Source organism: Arvicanthis niloticus, chromosome 15, assembly GCF_011762505.2.
Source record: "Arvicanthis niloticus isolate mArvNil1 chromosome 15, mArvNil1.pat.X, whole genome shotgun sequence".
Taxonomy (NCBI): Eukaryota; Metazoa; Chordata; class Mammalia; order Rodentia; family Muridae; genus Arvicanthis; species Arvicanthis niloticus.
This window is the reverse complement of record NC_047672.1, coordinates 38,056,890-38,080,591: the sequence shown is the minus strand read 5'-3', so window position 1 is coordinate 38,080,591 and position 23,702 is coordinate 38,056,890. Positions and strand designations below refer to the sequence as shown.

The 23,702-nt window shown below is 38.7% G+C and overlaps 1 protein-coding gene across 3 annotated transcripts in view; it reads right to left on the bottom strand.

Annotated features, from left to right (window-relative positions):
- Positions 1-23,702, bottom strand: part of Iqub (IQ motif and ubiquitin domain containing) — a 57,603-nt gene that overhangs the window by 11,406 nt on the left and 22,495 nt on the right. For all 3 annotated transcript variants that reach the window (XM_034519329.2, XM_076913644.1, XM_076913645.1), the window contains exons 8-9: positions 18,183-18,358; positions 2,562-2,732 (exon numbers count right to left, since the gene is read on the bottom strand). In XM_034519329.2, coding sequence (XP_034375220.1) covers positions 2,562-2,732; positions 18,183-18,358 — 347 coding nt within the window. The remainder of the gene's footprint in view (positions 1-2,561; positions 2,733-18,182; positions 18,359-23,702) is intronic.

Below are 23,702 nucleotides of genomic sequence, written 5' to 3'. Positions count from 1 at the left end.
GGAGACAAAGGGTAAAGAGAGTGACTGTAAGGTAATGAATGCTCTTTCATATTTGGCAATATTAATAAGTTGGAGAGTTGAAATGAGTGGTGCATCACCCTGGAAGCATTTTAGAAGGGCCTTGGAGAAAATAAATTCTCATTAATCCTGCTTTCATGCCTAAATACCTAATGTAGCTCTCTGAAATGGTGTTGCTACCTTATTCTTATAGAGTCACATACTTATGATCTCTCTCTCTCTCTCTCTCTCTCTCTCTCTCTCTCTCTGTGTGTGTGTGTGTGTGTGTGTGTGTGTGTGTGTGTGTGTGTGCCTCTCTCTCTGAAACTCTAGGTGATCTTAGTGTATAATTCATTGGTCTTTATTAGTATATATTTAATATATGTATTTGAGTAGACAGATACACATATACATAAGTAGCTTATGTAAGGTTGTATCAAGTCAACAGAGTCGGAATTTGAGTTATGTTTACACCTTTATCTTTCTTCGAACTATTGTTAAATAAATGCACATACATATAGTTTAGGTAAACAAATTCAAACGCATTTATTGTCTTTAGAGTTCATCTCTCACCTCTTTAGTTGATCTCTTCTGTCTCCCTCCCTCCCTCCCCCACCACAATCTGATGACCTTTATTGCTTTTGCTTTTTTTGTTTGTTTGTGGTTTTTTTTCGAGATAGAGTTTCTCTGTGTAGCCCTGGCTGTCCTGGAACTCACTCTGTAGACCAGGCTGGCCTCGAACTCAGAAATCCGTCTGCCTCTGCCTCCCAAATTGCTGGGATTAAAGGCGTGCGCCACCACTGCCCGGTTTCTTTTGCTATCTAAGGAGGTTCCCATCTCGCTGTTTTCACCACTACCTCGATCTTTGCAAACGTAGTCCAGAGAAAAGACAGCATGAGAAACACGAAACCTGTGAGCCAGTTCCCTAACTCTGTAGTGTGTCTTAAAAGCTTTGTGTATTTGGGTTCTGATTCTTCTCAATCCAAGGTGAAGAAACATTAAAATGAATAGAAGAAGAAACACGGAGGAATCTGCTGCTGCCTTGGTGCCGGTAAGTACTACACAGTCTGTACTCTGCTCATTAACCTCACTACTATAATTTTACTCCCGGGGGTCGGGGAGGTGGGAGGCATCTGTCCAGATTGTAAGAACTGATCGAAGAGCAATAGATCCGGAACAGCAGTAACCAGGGTTTTGTAGCCGAACTGGAAGCTCTCATCGCCCCCTCATGGTGAGTCATGGGAAGACAACTCTCAGCTCGATCACTTTAGAGCGCTGCTTCTAAAGATGTGTTTAGTCAGCCAAGGCAAACTCACACCCTTAATTTAGTCAAACAAGAGAACAATCTTACCCCTTGCTCTGACACCAGGCAAATCCTCACAGCGGGCCTAACTTCAAGCTCTCGATGAAACTAACTCGATTGCTACGGTTCTAAGAGTCCGAAATTGACCCTGGAGTTTTTTCTCTTCCTAGCAAGGACCGATTTCCTATCTGCTTTCTATACTTGAGCATGCCCCCAGAAACTTCTGAATTCAAACTAATGTGGAAGTCAATTTCTGAAGAAAACCAGACTACATGGTATCTACTATCTTCATTTTCATTTAAAACTAGAAAATTAATAGTATATAAAGGGGGGAAACAAGCATACTTACATCGGTATGGCTTTATAACCTGTAAAAGCAAGATCTGGATGGCTCAGTGGGTAGGAAAGCGTGAGATTTCACTTCCATCTACCCAACACAGAGGAAGGAAGGACAGAGAAAACTAATCTTGAAAATTATCCCACGACCTCTGTGTGTGCACTGTAACGCGTATGCACCAACACACACACACACTCACACACACACAAACATAACAATAGGTAAAATTTTTAATGACTAAGAATAGTTTTTCATTGAAAACTGCTCAAAAAGTAGACAATAATTGCTAGGGTTTTTTTTTTATTGTTAAAGCATGTTGTGTTACATGGCTATATAAAGATGAATGTATTTGAACATACTATGTTTATATTTTATTATATTATCATAAAGTATTTATGAAATTATTTGCATGGTATCTACTATCTTCATTTTCATTTAAAACTAGAAAATTAATAGTATATAAAGGGGGGAAACAAGCATACTTACATCGGTATGGCTTTATAACCTGTAAAAGCAAGATCTGGATGGCTCAGTGGGTAGGAAAGCGTGAGATTTCACTTCCATCTACCCAACACAGAGGAAGGAAGGACAGAGAAAACTAATCTTGAAAATTATCCCACGACCTCTGTGTGTGCACTGTAATGCGTATGCACCAACACACACACACACACATGGGTCCGATTTGCAGATCGGACCCATGACTTTGCACATGATTGTCATCAACATAGCACAGATTTTGAAAGCTTTTAGGTAAGTATTCATTCAACTGACATATCTATCCCGAAACTTACCAAAATAAGCTAGCCATTTATACAATTTAATGTGTGCAAGCATTTATTAATAGTTATATAATTGCTTAATGAAAAGAAACTTGTTGAGTCTAGTATCCAGCTGATCTTTATATTGGTGGTGACCTTGACATACCTTCACAGTGTGTTTAAGCGTCAGGAGTATGTCCAGCCTCTCATCTTGAGAGAGGTCTTTCAGCAGGATACACTTGTAGATGCTTTGCAGCTCTCTGGCTCTTATCGTGAACTGTGTGTCCATTTCAATGGTTTTGCCATCAGGTCTTCTCCAGACATTTGGAGCTGAACACTTGAAAATAAAATTATTGTTGCAATTATGATTAATTAAAACTGAAAATAACCATTTTGTCCCATCCACTAGAAATCAATCTTCAGTTATAACTAAAAATATCACTAAGCTTTAAGGAAGATAATCAAAATGAAAGCAGAGCTGAGAGGAAAACTCATAGCACTAAGTGCCTTCATAAAAAGTTGGAGAGATCCTACACTAGCAACTTAACAGCACACCTGAAAGCTCTAGAACAAAAAGAAGCAAACACACCCACGAGAAGTAGATGGCAAGAAATAATCAAACTCAGAGCTGAAACCAAACAATTAGAAACAAAGAGAACTATACAAAGAATCAACAAAACAAATAGCTGCTTCTTTGAGAAATCAACAAGATAGATAAACCCTTAGTCAAACTAACTAAAGGGCACAAAGACAGTATCTAAATTAACAAAATCATAAATGAAAAGGGAAACATAACAAGAGAAACTGAGGAAATTTATAAAAATCATCAGATCTTACTACAAAAGCCTATACTCAACAAAAAGAGAAAAATTTAGATGAAATGGATGATTTTCTAGAAATATTGGATACCAAAGTTAAATCAAGATTAGGTGAACTATCTAAACAGTCCTATAACCACTAAGGAAATAGAAGCAGTCAGTAAAAGCCTGCCAACCAAAAAAAACCCAAGACCAGATGGCTTTAGTGTAGAATTCTACCAGATCTTCAAAGAAAAGGTAATACCAATACTCCTCAAACTATTCCACAAAATAGAAACAGAAGGAACACGACCAAATTCATTCTATGAAGCCACAGTTACTCTGATACATAAACAATACAACCAACAAAGAAAGTAAACTTCAGACTAATTTTGCTTATCAACATACAAATTAACAATGCAAAAATACTCAATAAAATTCTTGCACACCAAATCCAAGAACAAATTAAAATGATCATTTACCACAATCAAGTAGGCTTTATCCCAAGAATACAGGGATGGTTCAATATATGGAAATCCATCAATGTAACCCACTATATAAATAAACTGAAAGAAAAAAAATACATAATCATCTCATTAGATGCTGAAAAAGCCTTTGACAAAATACAAACACTCCATGTTAAAAGTCTTGGTAAGATCGGAAATTTAAGGCACATATTTAAACATAACAAAAGTAATATACAGCAAACCAACAGCCAACATCAAATTAAATGGAGAGAAACTTGAAGCAATCCCACTAAAATCAGGGACTAGACAAGGCTGTCCACTCTCTCCCTATCTATTTAATATAGAACTCGAAGTTCTAGCTAGAGAAATTAGACAACAAAAGGAAGGACAAAGGGATACAAATTGGAAAGGAAGAAGTCAAGTTATAATTATTTGTGGATATGATAATATACATAAAAGACCCCAAAAATTCTACCAGAAAACTCCTACAGCTGGTAAACAACATCAGCAAAGTGGTTAAATATAAAATTAACTCAAACAAATAAGTAGCTTTCGTTTATACAAAAGATAAATGGGCTGAGAAAGAAATTAGGGAAACAACACTCTTCACAATAGTCACAAATAATATAAAATACCTTGGTGTGAATCTAACCAAGCAAGTGGAAGATCTGTATGACAAGAACTTCAAGTCCCTGAAGAAAGAAATCGAAAAAATATCTCAGAAGATGGAAAGATTTACCATGCTCATGGATCAGTAGGATTAACGTAGTAGGAATGGCCATCTTACCAAAAATAATCTACAGATTCAATGCGATCCCCATCAAAATTCCAACTCAATTCTTTATAGTCATGAAAAGAGCAATTCTCAATTTCATAAGGAGAAACAAAAGACACAGAATTGAAAACAATTCTCAACAATAAATGATCTTCTGGGTGGATCACCATCTCTGACCTCAAGATGTACTACAGAGCAATAGTAATCACACACACACACACACACACACACACACACACACACACACACAGACACACACACACCAAGCACATGGTATTGGTACAGAGACAGACAGGTTGATCAGTGGAATAGAATTGAAGACCCAGAAATAAACCCACACAACTATGGATGCTTGATCTTTGACAAAGAAGCCAAAACAATACAGTGGGGAAAAAAAAGAAAGCATCTTCACCAAATGGTGCTGTCCTAACTGGTGGTCTGCACGTAGAAAAAATGAATTTGTCTATACTTATCACCTTGTACAAAACTCAAGTCTACGTGGATCAAGGACCTCCACATAAAGCCAGATACACTGAATCTAATAGAAGAAAAAGGGGGAAAAAAGCCTCAAATATGTTAACACTGGAAATTTTTCTGAATAGAGCACCAATGGCTCAGGCTCTAAGATCAACAACTGACAAATGGGAGCTCATGAAACTGAAAAACTTCTGTAAGGCAAAGGACACCATCAATAAGACAAAATGGGAACCTATAGGTTGAGAAAAAAAAATCTTCACTAAACCTACATCTGTATACAAAGAACTCAAGAAGTTAGACTCCAGAAAACCAAATAACCAAATTTTTTAAATGGGGTACAGAGCTAAACAGAGAATTCTCAACTGAGGAATCTCAAATGGTGGAGAAGCACCTAAAGAAGTGTTCAACATCCTTAGTCATCAGGGAAATGCAAATCAAAACAACCCTGAGATTCCACCTCACACCAGTCAGAATCGCTAAGATCAAAAAAACTCAAGGAACAGCAGATACTGGCAAGGACGTGGAGAAAGAGGAACACTCCTCCATTGCTGGTAGGATTGCAAACTGGTACAGCCACTGTGGAAATCAATCTGGTGGTTCTTTAGAAAATTGAAAATAGTTCTACCTGAAGACCCAGCTATATCACTCCTGGGCATATACCCAAAAGATGCTCCATCATATCACAAGGACACATGTTCCATTATGTTCATAGCAGCATTATTTGTAATAGCCAGAAGCTGGAAACAACCTACATGTCTTTCAACAGAGGGGTAGATACAGAAAATGTGGGACATTTACACAATGGAGTATTATTCAGCTATTAAAAATGAGGACATCAAGAATTTTACAGGCAAATGTATAGAACTAAAAAATATCATCCTGAGTGAGGTAAGCTAAACCAAAAGGACACACATGGTATGTACCCACTGAAAAGTTCAAAATACCCATGATACAACTCACAGACCATATGAAGCTTAACAAGAAGGAAGGTACAAGTGTGGATACTTCAGTCCCACTTAGAAGGGGAAACAAAATCATCTTGGGAGGTGGAGGGAAAGAGACACCTGGGTAGGAGTGGGGAGGGGGAGGGAAAATGGAGGCAAAATCAGGTATGAGGGGGGACAGGAGAGAAGTCTAGAGTGTCAGAAGAATAAATAGAAATATGCAGCAGTATGCTGTGGGGGCCTGGGGAACCTCTAGAAAGTCGAAGACACCAAGGATGTAAAAGGCTCTCAGGACCCAATGGGGATAACCTTGGCCAAAATACCCAACAGTGGGGAGATAGAACCTACAGAGACCACCTTTAGTAGCTAGACATGGCCCCCATTTGAGGCATGGGGCCACCCAGCCATCTTCAAAATTTTTGACCCAGAATTGTTCCTGTCTAAAGGAAATGCAGGGACAAAAATGAAGCAGAGACTGATGGAAAAGCATGTCAGAGACTGGCCCAACTTGGGATTCATCCACTGCTCAGGCACCAAACCCCAACACTATTACTGATGCCATGTTGCACTTGCAGACAGGAGCCTAGCATGGCTGTTCTCTAAGAGGCTCCACCAGTAGCTGATTAAGACAGATGCGGATACTCACAGCCAACCACTGGACTGAGCCTAGAGACCCCTATGGAAGAGTTAGGGGGTGGACTGAGGAGCTGAAGGGGATTGCAAGCCCATAGGAGAAACAACAGTTTCAACTAACCCAGACCTTTCAGAGCTCCTAGAGCCTAAGCCAAAGAGCATCCATGGGCTGGTCCATAGCCCCCATGTATGCAGCAGAGGACTGCCTTGTCTGGCTTCAGTGGGAAAGGATGCACTTAATCTTGTAGAAACTTGATTCCCCAGGGCAGGGGGATACTAGCGGGATGAGGAGTGTGTGTGTGTGTGTGTGGGCAGGTGAGCACCCTCTCAAAAGCAAAGGGGAGGGGGAAGAGAGCAAGAACTCATAGAGGGGGAAACCAGGAACAGAGGCAACATTTGGAATTTAAATAAATAAAACTAAACTGAATTAAAACAGAAATATAATCAAATTTATAGACCATGGGAAAGTAAAACTTTTTTATTCATTTATTTTTCTTTGATGAACTGAAGATTGAACTTAGGGTTTCTTATATGCTAGGCAAGGACTGTATTGTTAAGGCCTAAAATCATGGTACCCTAGATTAAAACATTTTACTACTAAGGACTGGAGAGAGTGTCTACTTATCTAGACCTAGACAGGGTGGAGAAAAAAGACAGAGCAAAGCATTGTTGGACTCCATTGAACATATCCCATAACCAAGTCTGATGAATTTCTGGGGGCTGGGAAGATAGCTCACTGGAAGGATGCTCACTGCTGTTACAGGAGGTGCCAGGTCAGATCAGTTCCCAGCATCCATGTGATGATTCATACCACTTCTAATTTCAACTCTAGAGGGTCCAAATCTAGCCTCCATAGGCTCTTGCACACACATGGTACACAGAAACTCATGCACAAAAATCACACTGAAAATTAAATCATTTAAAGACATTTAAAGGTGCCTCCACAGCACAGGAGATACCCTGTCACTCTTCGTGGTGGAGGGGTATTATTCAGTCTGCAGAAAAGAAAACACATCTCCACGATTGAGAGTTGGAGGCTTATTTCTATCACTTGACATAAAGAATGGCTTAATTTATATTATAAATTACTCAGTGACTCTATAGGGAAAACAGCATATATTTTAACATGTGTATATTTTTTTATTATCTGCCTAACTCTATCTTGAATGTGTGCTCATGTGTCTTGCTCATGTGCCTTGCCACATTAAGACAAATTTCATAGAGCAGTTGTGATAACCCACAAACCTTGATGACCTACAGACATCTCAGACAGGGGCTGTGGGAGTTATGTCTTAGCACCTTGCATAGAATAAGTCTGTAACAAGTTCAAAGTTCTTCACAAATCAGGTGCCCATAGTGAAATAGCCGTACCATTGATCCTCTGAAAATGTGTGTTCTGCATCCTCAAATTCAACTAAGTATGCGTCAAAAAAATACTTTTTACAAGAATTGTTTCCTGGAAGGGCAAGTTCCACCCTGTCCCCTCTGCATTCCATTCCCCAGGCCACAGCTCTGCCTGTATGTTTGAAGGCTTGTCACCACCCAGGATAAGCAGAGGTGACCCCCATGCCCCATTGCCATGCCAGCTGGGTCTCCTAGAAAGCCCAGCAGCTGTGAGATCTGCCCAGCTGCCTCTGAGCTCCAACAAGACAGCCAAAGGAGATCAAGGGGATGCAAATTGGAAAAAAAGAAATTAAAATATTGCTATTCACAGATGACATGATACTGTATATAAGTGACCCCAAATTTTCTATGAGAGAACTCCAAAAGCTGACAAACACCTTCAGCAAAGTGGCTGGATGCAAAATTAACTAAAAAAAAAAAAAAAAAAAATCAGTAGCCCTCTTTTATACAAATGATAAACAGGCTGAGAAAGAAATTAGGGAAACAACACCCTTTACAGTTGCCACAAATAATATAAATTATCTTGGTGTAACTCTAAGAAAGCAAGTGAAAAACCTGTATGACAAGAACTTCCAGAAAGAAATTGAGGAAGACAACAGGAGATGGGAAGATCTCCCATGCTCATGGACCAGTAGGATTAACATAGTAAAAATGGCCATTTTACCAAAAACAACCTACAGACTCAATGCAATTCCCATCAAAATTACAACACAATTATTTACAGTCCTTGAAAAAGCAATTTCAAATTAATGTGGACACAAACAAAAAGGATAGTTAAAGCAATTCTGTACAATAAAACAGCTTCTGGGGATATCACCATCCCTGATTTCAAGCTGTACTACAGAGGAATAGTAATAAAAAACTTCGTGATATTGGTACAGAAACATATAGGTTGATCAAAGAAACAGAATCAAAGACCCAGAAATAAACTCACACACCTATGGACAGTTGATTTTCGACAAAGAAACCAAAACCATACAAAGAAAACAAGAAAGCATCTTTAACAAGTGGTGCTGATTTAACTGGATGTCTGCAGGTAGAAGAATGCAAATTGATCCATTCTTATCTCCCTGCACAAAACTCCAGTTCACATGGATCAAGTACCTCAACATAAAACCAGATACACTGAATCTAATAGAAGAGAAAGTGGGGAAGAGCCTTGAATTCATTGGCACAGGAGGCAAGTTTCTGAACAGAACACCAATGGCTCAGGCTCTAAGATTAGCAACTGATAAATGTGACTTCATGAAACTCAAACACTTTTGTACGGCAAAGCATACTGTCAATAGGACAAAATGGCACCATACAGCATAGAAAAATCTTCACCAACCCTACATCTGACAGAAGGCTAAAATCCAAAATATATAAAGAACTAGAGAAGTTAGACACCAACAAACCAAATAACTCAAAAAGTGTGGTACAAAGCTAATCAGAGAATTCTCAACAGAGGAATCTTGAATGGCCAAGAAACACTTAAAGAAATGTCCAACAACCTTCATCATCTGGGAAATGCAAATCAAAACATCTATGAGGTTCCATCTTACACCCATCAGAATAGTTAAGATTAAAAACTCAAGGGACAGCACATGCTGGCTAGGATTTAGACATGGCTTCCCAACTAGGGGGAAGAGATCCAAAGGCTGGCAACAGAGTCATAGATAACCCCTGCTCCAGTTGCCATGGGCCCCACATGAAGACCGAGCAGCACATCTGCCACCTATGTGCAGGGAGCCTAGGTCCATCCTGTGCATGCTCTTTGCTTGGAGGTTGGGTCTCTGTGAGCCCCTATAGGCCCAGGTTAGTTGATTCTGTAGGTTTTCTGTGGTGTCCCTGACCTCTCTAGCTCCCCCAATATTTCCCTCACCTCTTCTACAAGACTCCCCGAGCTCTACCTAACACTTGGCTTCGGGTCTCTGCATCTTCCTTCATAAGCTGCTGGGTGAAGGCTCCCAGAGGACAGTTATGCTAAAGGCTCTGTCTGCAAGCATAGCAGAATAACATTACTAGTGTCAGGGTCGGTTGCTGTTGGTTGCTGTTGGTCTCGGTTTATTAAGTAGTTGTGCACGAAGAAGAAACAACTAGAAGAATTAATTAGATATCCTGACATCAAAGATCAAACTTGCCCCCAAGGAACATGATGATCTTAATCAACAGGATGTAGTCTAAAGATGTCACCCTTTCCCCTTTATCTTTTCTTCTCTCCTATCTAGTGTTAAGGGGTTGAAAGGGTGGAAAAGGGGTGGAGAAGATGGAATAGAAAAGAACCCACAAAGCAGTAAAAGTCCAGCTACAGTGAGCATGATGACACATGTTTATAATCACAACACTTGAGAGGTAAAGACAGGAGGAACAAGACTTCATGGCCAGTTTCTACATAGTGAGTTGGAGACTAGCCCAAGCTACATGAAGACTCTCCCAAAACCACAAGAACTGTATCTGGGCACAGCATACATAGACCATTTTGGGGTTTGTCATTACTCACTAAACAAGTCAGTACAACAATAGATTATTTGCACAGTATTTATAATGGATTTTGTGTTTTTTTTAAGTCACCTAGAGCTGAGAATATAGCTCAGTGGTAGAGCACTTACCTAGAAAGCATATAGCCCTAACTTTAGTCCCCAGTACTTTACAAAGAAAAGGGGAATCTGGAGATAACTTAAACTACACTGGGCTGTAACTATATTAGAAGTCAATATAGTGTCCTTTTATACAGGACTGGAGCCACACTGGGAATGGCATCCACAGGCTCTGGAAGCCAATCTGTTGCACATACAAGGGACAGCCATCTTAGCAGTGCTGTGATCTCTATTACACAAGTGTTTCCAGAAGTTCTTGCTTTCTATTAACAAATATGGCAGAGAGCACCCCAGCCTAGTGTACATCCTGAATTGAGGAGTGGGAGATGTGTTATGTTTGCCCTAACACTCAACTAAGAATTCCCAGGTTAACAGGCCAGAAACACAGTACAGGGTCTAAGCTGTGTAATGAAGGTAGAGCCAGGGTGGCTTTACTTTTTGTTTGTTTTCAATGCATCCTAACCACAGCCTGCCCTCCTTCCACTCCTCCCAGTCCTCCCACCCCCATTTCCCCCTCTTCCCTCTTCCCCTCCTCATATTCATACTCATCCTCACCCTCCTTTTTCCTATGGAAAGCAGCAGGCCTCCCAGGGATATCCACTGAACACAACAGCATTAACAAGATACAATAAGACACTGGCACAAACCATCAAATCAAGGCTGGGCTAGGCAACCCAGTAGCCACAGACACCGACTAAGTAGGGCTCCTAGAGGCTCACAAACACTGAAGCAGCATAGGTCAGAGCTAAGTCCTCTGCATATATGTTATGGTTGTTAGCTTGCTGTTTCTGTGGGACTGTTAACAGTGGGAATGTGGGCATCTCTGATTCTTTCATCTGCTCTTGGGAGCCTTTTCTTCCAGGAAGGCTTTTAAGGATGGCTGGCTGTGCTTAGCATTGATCTGTCTCCTCCTATCAAGACTTTAAGAGCAGAGGATTCAGCTAGATATCCCTCAGGGATAACTTACAGTTTTGTTTTCTCTTTTACTTTAGAGAAAAAAAAAAAAAAAGCTGTTCTATTTCTTTGCCTGATTACAGTCCTTCAGAAACAAGCCTGTGTTGATCACAATTACTAGTTTTTCAGATATTGGATTTTTTTTTTTTTGTGGGCTAATTAGTCATTGCTTTGGGGTTCTTGTAACCTGATTTATGCTGTAATTGCAGCCATTTAAATCTTAGATGTGGTTTAATTTTCAATTTAAGTGGAACTCTCTGTGTTTGAGCAAATTATTAGAAATTTGTAGTGATACTACACTGCATTTAGAATGACAGCTTACAAAGAAGATTTTAGTTTTGGCATCAATTTACCTCCATTGTTTGCATGTTAGACTGAGAAATGCAAAGTTACCCCTTACAATTATGTTTGATACTTTTTCAAAACAACAGTATCATTAAAGTTATAGGCAAAACAAAGGTTGCTTAGAGCTAGTAACTTCTAGTAGAAGCTTCAGAGTCTTAGTTCAAATTTTGGTCTGGCGAATGCCGCAGGACTAACACTAGTTTATAATGTCAGATCAGAAACAGAACAATAGGTAACATTAGTGAGAGAACTGATAGGCTGAAGAGCTATAAAAATAAAATGGATTAGTAATAAGATACTTTAATTGTTATCACTTAGAAATAAAGCAGTTTTACAACCAAAAGAGCATTACATTGAGTATTTTTGCTCAACTACAATGCTTGTTTCAAAGCTCATTTTTAAAGATTTAAAGAATAATTAGGATAGATTTCATACTGTACTATCCTCAAGTCTAACTAATATCTTAATCTCCATATGCTAATTTTCATAGCAGGGTTCTATAAAATACAGTTTTGTTTCTACCATTTGTAAGGACAATAACTTTTACTCTGCAGGCTGGTAACATATTTCATTTGTAATAACCCTTCTAACAACATGTTTCTGAAATGTCTACATTATCTAATTTATCAAATGTTGGCAGTCGGTGCATTGTTTAATTCCACTTCCAAATGAGTGCTTATCACAATTGCTGGCCTTTATGGCTCTACTGATTACAAGATACTATAGTAATGTTTTAGGCTCTTTCAAATGTACATCCAAACCCTTCCAACATTTTAACTCTGAAGCCAATCTTTACATTTTCCAAGAGATGTTCTCTAGTACACTAGCTGGAACCCAGAGCACTGCTCCCATTTGAAATCCTTTTACAGTTATAAACACCCAAACATGCACACTCGTGGGCTCATGTGCACATGTCTTGTGTCTATACTTCAGTAACCTGTGGCAAGGGAAATTGGATCTCAACAATGTTATGCTTCCAAATTATATTTTCCAAAAAGGTTATAAAAGGTAATGCTGTATATTTCACAGGGTCTACGGTGCTTATCTGTTCATCTAGCAAATATTTATTGTGTCTGTTATACATCAGATATACTATACAGTGGACCTGCATACATAAAAGGCTGTCCTGATGTCAAAAGTGCACAAGTCTCGTGGAATATAAAGGTAAGAAAACAACTAATTAAAATAGAGGGTGGGCATGCTTGATGCTTCAGACAGACAGGTAAAGACAGGCAGTCTATCAAGCTCTTAACTCCTAAAAAGAAAACTATACCCAACATGAAACTAAGAGAATGAACAGGAGTTAGCTAGATTAAAGAGAACGGAATGATATAATCAGATAATCCTACATATGAAGTTCCAGTCTCCAAGAGCTGGTACAAAGAAGATATATATATAAATCTGTCAGCAAAGCTGTTTTTATCTTTGGCTGTCCTTCTGCCAACACTGATAACTTCATCTTCAAGTACAGGCTTCTTTGATTTCAGGTCTTAGGGTTTTTTTTTTTTTCTCTCTCTCTCTCTCTCTTCTCTGATGAGGGAAAATGTCAACTTTGCTTATTTCCCTTCCTCAGTTCTTTTTCTTTGAATGCTTTTGCTATAATAAGAGATGTACAACAATCATGGTCTTAAATGGCTTCAGAAATAGAAGCATAATAAATTCCACTTAGCTGCCAACAAATGAGACAGCAGAGGCTGTGGAACAGAGCAACTGAAGAACAGCAGGACAGACTGGAAGGTGGGGAGATGACAAAGGCTTCCAGAGCAGCAGGCCTCCCCAGGAGGAGACAGAATGGCCACACTGAGAGAATAGCCTTTTCTTCCTCCTGAATTAACTCTCAGGTCCCCAAGGGTACAAATTAAGCACAAAGTTAACCCCCCCCCCCCGCCAAAAAAAAGCCACTGGGTAGTGATCAACTTTCTTTTTATACAGCAAAAGGGTTTTATTCATCCACAGTGACCTCCTGTTAAATGCATGGCTCAGAGAGAGAGAGACAGATAGACAGACAGACAGACACAGAGGCAGATGCATTTTCTATCCCATTAGCTGTTGGCCACCTGAGCATGGAGAAAAAGCATCTATCTACATGGCACAGCCCACATCAATTGCAGGTTTCCTTAAGCTTGTGAGTATGTGAGAAATGATGCATGAATAAAAAGGGAGGGGGATGAACAGCCTCTAGGGATGATCTCTTGCAGAAATGCAAATGATCCTTTCATATAGTTTGTGAAAATGCACCCAAGACATTAAAACTAGAAGGCAACTGGTGACCTTTCATTTAGATGTCATGACCCGAATTCCCTTATGTCTGTGTACCTGTCAGTTCTTAATGTCTAGTAACCTGTAGAAGTCAGTGTTCTATGTGGTAAATTATAAGTTAATTAATGTTTTTGAAAATCCTCCAAGTGAATATTTTTTTATTAAAAATTAGAACTGTAGGGACCATTTATTCAATTCCTTGTCACACCAACAGAAGTCTCTCTGTCACTATTTGGAGAAATCATATGTTAAGCATAAGATTCTTTAAAAAATGTGGTTTCAATAGATCCCACAGTTGTTGGAGTAAATGAGTTTCTGAACCTAAATAAAAATTTTATTCTTTCAAATTATTTCTAAACAATAAGAAAGCAAAATATTGCTTTATGTGTCTGTCTACTTTACTGTGCTGTTGATGATAAATGTAGCTCGGACCATGGCTCTGACCTTGGCTGAGACCTCGGCTGACTTCTGGGATTAACTATAAACTGTTTTATCAGCAATCAAGAGTCCTGTACAACAGTGTGTTGCTTCAATATTTTTATGAAATGAGTTCCGACTCCTTGATGTTAGTGACAATGGAAGCATGAGGATGGACAGGATGGACAGACATGAAGAACATACCTAGCATAAGTATTTCCTACTAAAGCCTGAATCATTCACCTAGATATTTAGTACAGTATCATATACAAAAACATACTTTAGATGGTCCTGTATTAGAGTGGTGTCAAGGTTGTCAATTTGACTGGTTCAGAACACAAGAACACAAAATCAGTTGTTATTCTGCTTTTCTCTGACCTTACAGCCTTACACACACATACACACACACATACAGACACACATACACACACAGGTACTTTGTATTTAATGTTTTATTTTCTTAATAGTAAAGTCAAATGAACACCCTCCCTGCCTACCAGCTGTCTCCTTGGTCTACTTCCCTGGACAACATACAAAATCTACCTGCATTTCCTCAGCTTTCCCAGAATGCCCTTGTTACAGAGCAGACTTCTGTAAACTCAGAGTCCTTTAAGGCCTTGGATTCCACTCTTTATGACGTATTTAGAATTCAAAACCATATATTCCTCATAGAAACCCCTTTTAACAATATTTCTCCATCTTATCTTTATTTTGGATGAGATTCATACAAGAATTTTCTTAGCATGCCATACTTCACGAGGAAGGATGATAATATCAATTGACTCTAGAGTCAGTTTCATATTCTGGCTTCGATCCACTGATGGACTCTGCACATATATAATTTCAAAAACGGCTTAGAGGCATGTAAAATCCCAGTTCCTAGTCATAAAGCAGATGCAAGACAATCACCTGGTTGAAACTATAAATTTAGTTCAAAATATGATTGTGAAAAATATCGTCCTAGTCATTGCTCTATTGCTGGGAAGAGATACTGTGAGCAAGGTAACTCTTGTAAAAGCAAGCATTTAATTGTGGGGTTGCTTACAGTTTCAGAGGTTTTAGTCCATCATCATCATGGTGGGCAGTGTGGCAGCAGGCATGCATGGAAGGTTCATGCTGGGAAAGTATCTGAGAGCTGTATCCTGATCTTCAAGCAGAGAGGCAGAGAGACCTGTCCTAGCATGGGCTTTTTGAAACCCAAACCTCACTCCCCCATGACACATGTTTTCCAACAAGGTCACACCTCCTAATCCGTCTAATCCTATTAAAGAGTTCCACTCCCTAATGAGTAACCTTTCAAATATATGAACCTATGGGGCCATTGTTATCCAAACTACCACAAATATGTCCTTTCTAGAATAATATTTGAGAATTTTAACAATGGTAGTAACATGACTTGTTCTATATTTGGAATATGAAGTCCACACCATTATTGTCTGTTCATATTTTCCTGTCTTCCTCCATAAATATGCATTGATGATCTTTGTAAGGAATGTGTAAGGGTATGAGAACATAGAGATAAAACATATCTCTCACCTTAAGAATATCATGATTGGCCAGATGTGTGTGCTCCACAAGCAGAGGCAATTGGGTGTATGTGACTTTGAGGTCAGCCTGATCTACATAGTGAAATGCAAGGCCATCCCAAGGTTACATAGTAAGACCCTGTCTTAAATGAAAGATCTTGAAAGGCTATCACAAGCTACAAAATTTTAAGGACTATCCTAACCTATTTATTAAGTAAATAAAACGTTAAATACAAAATGTGTGTGTGTGTGTGAAAGGTTGTAATAATAATAATATCAGAATACATTACATACAATAAAATTAGGCTATGATACCCTTTCAAGATTTTTCTTTTGAGACAGGTTCTTAATATGTAGCTGTGGTTGGCCCGCACCTCACTGTGTAGACCAGGTTATATTAGAAACAATAATAAATAACTACTACATATAAAGTCAGATAAGAAAGTGAGTACCATAAGAGCAATGAGCACAATCTCAAGAAAGAGGGGTATCAACCCTTCCTCCCTAGAAGAAGGGGAACACTCATGCTTGTTTGAAGGAGAAAGTATCTGACAACTAAGAGAAGTTGGAAAGGGGAAGTCCTGAAGAAGACAAGTTTCACATAAGGATGGATGAGTGCTATCTGTCTTTCTTGTCCGTTGGTACCTCCATCTCTTACAAACACCCTGGATGCATCAGGTGCATGCCTGATGCAAAAGCATCACACTGAAGTGAGTCAGATGCAAAAGCATCAAAAGTACCTGATCTTTCTGGAGAGATGCAAGCAACTGAACATGACTGGAGCAGAGCAGATGTGGTAGACAAAAAAGATGATGATAAGACTACAGTGGGATACGAGGGCTGCAAAAACAAGGGTGATTAAATCACGGTCCCACGGGGAAGTACAGAAGGCCAGGATCTAGGTAGGCTTAGGAAGGTCTTCCCAGTCGTCAGTTGGGTGATGGAATAGAGCTCAAGAACTTAGAAATAACAGCCTCATGTGAAAATAAAATAATCCAGATGAGGAGGATATCCAGATTCACTTACATTTTGCTATTGTTATGAATCATAATGCAAATACCTGTGTTTTACAATGATCTTGGGCAACTCCAGTGAAAAAGTTGTTCAACCTCCAAAGGGGTCATGAAGCACAGGTTGAGAACTGCTAAGCTAGAGCAAGCGAATACATGAGGCACTCACAGATAGAGGTTACATGAATGCTACAGAACTGGGCTCATATAGGGGTAAAGGTGAGTTCAGGTTATTACATCACCCTGAGGTGTACGCCTAAGATCTCTAAAGGGCAGGAGACAGTAGGAATTGAATGCATGATTTTGAAGTTCCTAAGGATCCATCCATTCTAGAACCAGAACTAAAATTAAAGCCAATTATGATCTGAAGTCACATAGAAGAATGCCCAAATGAGATGACAAGAGAACATTTAAAGGAATAAACAATGTAGCTTTAAAGAATGTTCTAAGAGTCACAGAAGTAGAATTGCAACTAGCAAGTGTCACAGAAAACTGTGTCCTTTTCTTCTTCTAGATGGATGGATGGATGGGTGGATGGATGGATGGATGGATGGATGGATGGGTGGATGGATGGGTGGATGGGTGGATGGATGGATGGATGGATGGATGGATGGATGGATGGATTAGCTTTTAGTTGTCTGGAACTAAAGGTTTATAAAAGGAAATTTGTTACTGTGGAAACGGACTTTCAATATTAATAGGCAATTTGACTGCGAAAGTGTAATTAATTTAGTTTTCCCCTTAATTGCACATTTTTTTTTTGCTTTTTAGTAATTGTATAGCCATTGACCAAAAGTGTCCAGTCAACTAGGGCTGTGGTGAGCCAAAGCATAAACATAAGTCTCCAGCTAACTACCAAGGTGGTGACCACTGGGTGCCCCAGACCCAGACATTCTGGGACTTTACTACTTTGTACACTATCAGAGTGTAAAACTCTCCAAATTCAAATAATCACTCCTTTTCTCCCATAAACCAAATCCCCTTGGTCAGGAACAGGAGAATCTTATGTTCTCTGTTGGTCTTTATTTAAGGGCACAGTTTGAGTAGTCAGCTGTATTAAAAGAGCTAATATATAGGATTTTAAAAATATCCAAATGCTAAAATGTTAATGAAAGTTCTTATGGTATAGGTCTCTCCTTAAGTTTATTATTCCACGTGGTTAAATTCAAAATATATTCATGTTAAAATATCTTCACTAACCTTATCCAGAAAAGCGTGTATAGCTGCATCCTGCTTCTCCATACGAGCAACATATCTATGTCTCCCGATGGAAGCAATCATCTGTGTCTCTTTTTCCAAAAGTTCACACAGAGCAGCCTTCCTTTCAGCTTCACTTGAATATTGGTCAACTTGTGTGACTTCTTCTTTCCGCCAAACTAGAGGAATAACATGAAAGGTTGTTGAGTTGTCAAAGTTTGCAGCTTTTTTTTTTCCAACAAGAGATTTCTTTTTATGTTTTTGATTATGGCTATGTGAGGGGGTGTGCACATGAGTATAGATGCCCTCGGAGGCCAGATGGTCCGATATCTCTGGAGCTGGAGCTACCAGTGATTATATATACCACCTTATGTGATTCCTAGAAATCAAATGCAGGCTCTTGCTCTCCAACACTCAAACTAAAATAATTTATAAAAGTTGTAACTCAAGAGGATTACATAATCCTAACAGTTTTGCATCTTCCACAATCAATGCTCTCCCATTTACTTTCGCAGCTTCTACAAATCTGAAGACTTCCTTTGACTTCCCCTACTCTTTCTGCCCTTTCTCCATTACCTCCTATTCCATCTTAGTATATGCTTATTATATGTAAAATAGTAGCTTTATACAGAACAGTTTACATTACTTACCACATGTATTGTATCATGTTCTATTTCTCACCAAACCTAAAATCATGTCACTGAATTTTATAGAATAACTGCATTTGCCCTTTAGTCAAACCAGTGCCTTATGCTATGGTATTATGCTCTTTTAAGGTATTTTAAAGCACTGGTCACCATAAATGATGATGTTGCATGACTATATCACAAGACTATATCATAAAATCACAAAAGAAAACAAGTTAGTAAACTCATTCTATCTAAATACTGACCTCTATATCATGACATAAAAATTTCTACATCATCCCTCAAACTTAAATCAAAATTTCTAGATGCAGATACATTGTTCATAAGAGTACTAGTCAAATCCTTATGTAAACTAAATAAGGGGAAGAAGATTCTTTTTTCATTTCACATTTCAAAAATGTCAAGCTTACACTGACAGAAGCATGGGATAGGAAAATACCTTAGAAATTAAATTGCTCAATCCTACATCTGATCGCGCATCCTCCTCTCAGTGACTTGGACAGGAATAATTTGCCTGCCACAGAACCAATTTTGTGAGCTACATGCCATCTTTTTGGGTGACTGAACGTTGTGTCATGTCTCTCTTACAGTTTCCCTTCTTGAAACACAAACACTTTCATTTTTAAATTGTATATTATGTGCCATAATTTCTTCTCACATCTTGGTCAACCTTTCTCTGTTTCCTACCACACCACTCAAAATGCACTGTCAAAGTTCTGTCAAGACAAAGCATCTGTGCAACCATCCACACATCCTCCCGACTGAAGTGACAAGAAATGCAAAGGAGGGAGAAGGGCAGAGATGTAAAGCAGGAATAGAAATAAGAAAAGAATTCGATATGTCAATGGCATGCAGAATTCCCAGAAGACATGCGAAGACTTATTTGGGTCAATAAATTGAAAGGAAACTGTCCCCAGAATCTGCCAGCACTGTTGCAAGGACTACAGCAGTGTCATCTCACAAAGTGGGTCTTGTAGAAGGGAGGTGGTAAATCTTAACTTACATGAATGAAAGCAAGAGAAAAGGGTGAACTTTGAAGCATTTGATACTGACCATACCTTAAAAACCTAAAGAGAATGTCAGATGTTTTCAATTACAGTTGAAAACAATGAGAACTGTGTTGGTTTGAACAGGAACAAGGAAAGAAGAAAGAAAAACAGAAAATAATGAGTAATAAGTTATGTTTAAATATGATATAATTATATGTACACATTTCTGTTGCAGATTAAAGAAAATAGCTTTGGAGATGTCTCCTAATTATTTTTATTTGTGTGCATATATGTCTGTCTTGTGTGTATGCTACATGTGTCCAGAAAGTTCAGAAGAGGAAGACAAATTCCCGAGATCTGGAGTTGCAGGTGGTTGTAGACCAGCCAACATAGGTGCCCAGAATCAAATTCAAGTCCTATAGAAAAGAAGCAGGCACCCTTCACCACTAAGATGCCTTTCCAACACCCAAAATAGAGGAATCTTGTATGGTTACAATGGCATGATACTCTCAGCAGGCAGGCTTGAAACTAAATGACACCAAAATTGAAACATGGAAAGGTGCCCAGGATAAACAACATGAAATCAGAATATTTAACATTCATATAAGAAACAAGAGGGAAAACCTTAGGATCCAGTGCTGACATAAACGATCATTTTATGCACTGACTGTTGTGAATATTTATATCAGAAGTCATGTGATCATGTTCTATCCATCCCCATGAAGGGAAACTACCAGTTACAAACACAGCTGTAGGAAGTATATGTTACATTATACAAAGTAAGACAAAATACAATTGGTTTATTTATAAGCACTTCACACATAGAATCTTGTTGAATCTCCTGGCAAGCCAATGAAGCATGTGCTATCATCGTTTGTCTTGGTAAAAGGGAAACTGAGGTAATGAGTGCTATGTAACCTGCCCAAGCACATAGCTAGAGAGTGGGCCAGGACCCAAACTCAGGCAGCCTAGCTGTGTGTGATACACTCTTCCATCAAAAGCCATATCTTTTCCTTTGAACATGTAGCTTACCAGTTGACTTACAACAAAGAGCTCACTTCAGTGGTCAGCTAAGTCTTTCCCTCTGCATGGAAACAGCGTGTGAGTACAGTATGGGAATGATTCTCTTAAGGAAGCTCCCAAAATCCATTCTGCTCTCACAATCAAACCTATTCTTTCTCTGAAATTTAAAACGCTATTTCTTTTATATGGTGATTGTGCCTACCAATATCCTGTCACTTCTTTGTTGACAAAAAATACCAATGTATCTGTAGTTACTAGGTAAACATAATTCTGTGAGATTCTATGGTGCATAAAGTGAAATGGCCTTACTTTGTTCTTCAAGAAATTAACACATGTCCTAGTCTCTCTCTAATTAGATGGGTGATAAAAAAAAAATTCAGTAGAACAGGGTTTCTGCTTCTCTTGCCTTTATTATCATCTAATTCCCAGCATTTTACACCATTGAATTTTAGAGTTTGTTTGAATAGATATCTCTTGACAGAAGAGTCTATATCTTGTTCTACAGACATAATCCAGGCATAAGTACTCCCGTACTGTTGTGTTATAGGCGTGGTTACTCTCTTACAAGGTTGCAGGGATATTTCAAAATGTATTTCATTTATATGAACTTACATAATTAGAGAGCATTTACTTTTTATTAAAGCTTCAGATTTACTTTAATACTCGGTAGGAATTATAAAATAAACACCTCAAACTTGAGTGTGGTTTTTGGCCTTCCAAAAGGAAGTTATGATACTGTGTTTTGCAATTTTATCAGGATATTTCTTTTTCCTCTCATATTTCAAGTTGAAACCACCCAAATCAGGTCAAGGATTGCTAGTCCGGATCTTTGTAGGAATCCACTCTATCGTTTATCAGGGATACATTATTCAAACACTGTTCAGCTTAAATCTATCCAGCAAGAGGGTTTTGGAATGTAAAAGCTAAATTGTCTTCAGCAAAAGGATTGTAAATTTGAGAGCTAAATTATATTATAAAAGTCTAGGAAATCGATGATGGATGAGTTTGTTATTTAAAAGTAGCTTTACCAGCCAGAATAACTTTAAGAAATATGACAAACCCCATATACCAAAAGTCAGTTGATAAATAAAGGGAAATTGTTTTCTTGTAGAAATAATAACTGAGAATATTTATCTCACAGAATTACAAAATTGCTCCCAGAAAGCAAATAAAGGCTGACTGGTATTAGGAAGCCTATTTTATCTCCTAGCTTTACATTAAAATATCCAGAGCCTAATTAAGTCTAGGTCATACAGTTATTATCCAAACTAGTCTGGAAATGTGAAAGAGGGATATATTATTTTTATATGTCAATACTTAAGATGTGTTGAAATCTGGAAATATGCATGTATATTCAGTCACACTTCCATATAGTATCATATGAATTTTCATGTTTTTGTTAACTTATTGCTATGACATTTGAAATGAAAGTTCTCTATTGAGCTAATTAGAAATGAAAACAATGAGTCTGAACAGAGACTGAAGGAAAGGCTATCCAGAGACCACCCCACCTACGGACCCATCCCTTCTGCAGACACCAAACCTAGACACTGCTGACAGGAGCCTGGTATAGTTGTCCTCCGAAGAGGTTCTACCAGCACCTGACCAATATAGATTCTGATGCTCACAGGCAACCATCAGACTGAGCACAGGACCCCAGTGGAAGAGCTAGGGGAAGAACTGAAGGAGCTGAAGGGAATTGCAATCCCATAAGGAGAACAATATCAACTAACCACTAACCACTAACTAGACCACCTAGAGCTCCCAGGGACTAAACCACCAACCAAACATGGAGAGATCCATGGCTCCAGATACATATGTAGCAGAGGATGGCCTGACATCAATGGGAGGGGAGGTCCGTGGAGGCTTGATGCCCCAGTGTAGGCAGATGCTACAGTGGTAAGGCAGGAGTGGGTTAGTGGGTGGAGGAACACCCTCATAGAGGCAAGGGGGGGAGTAGAGGTGAGTGGAATGGGCAGTTGTGGAGGGGTAATAGGAAAATTTAAATTTTTTAAATTTAAATTAATTAAATTTAAAAAAAGCTCTCCATTAGATGGTAAAATACATCCATACAATGTGCCAACCACCGAAGAGTAGTAGAAAGTCACAGGGCAGAGCCCTCTGAGCTATACCAAGGTAGGAAGTGTGGGAATCAAGAGGGAATCTTCCCCTTTCATATGACATGTGCTCCTCCCTGGAGATGATAATAAAAACAGTCAGGAACACTGAAACGCTGTGCTAGTTTTCTGGGGCTGACACAACAAAGCACACACAGAGCTTCATGTGTTAAACAACAAAATTCCATTTCCCCAACAGTTCTGGAGACCATGGGTCTACGGCTAAAATTCTGGCAGCCTTCCTTGCTGCTGAAGCCTCTCTTCTGGTGGCCATTTTTTTCCTAATGCTCTGCTCTATATTCTACTGATGTACTAATCAAATATTTTATAGGTATGCCAAACTTTATTGTGTCAAGGCATGCTAATATATCTATTTTTTCTTTATTAATCCTTTAAAAAAAAAAAAGCACCAAATAAACCCACACTTGAGGTACAAAGAATTCAGATGTCAACATCAGAATTGGGGGGGGGGGCGCAATTTTAACTTATAAGGAAGACAGTAACTATAAATAATTTTGAGAAAAAATCACATGGAAGAAACTGGTTAATTGGACTTGGATGGTTAGTTAATTGGAAATAATAAAGTTGATTTGTCCCTTAAGTTTATATCCTTGGACAAGTTAGGATGGCTATCTATATTCACTCTGAAACATCTTGTTTAAACTTGTAATCTCTAAGAAAGAAATCTCCATGGGCTGCGATAGTTTATCTCCCGTGGCAATTTACATACATCCATATTTTAAAATT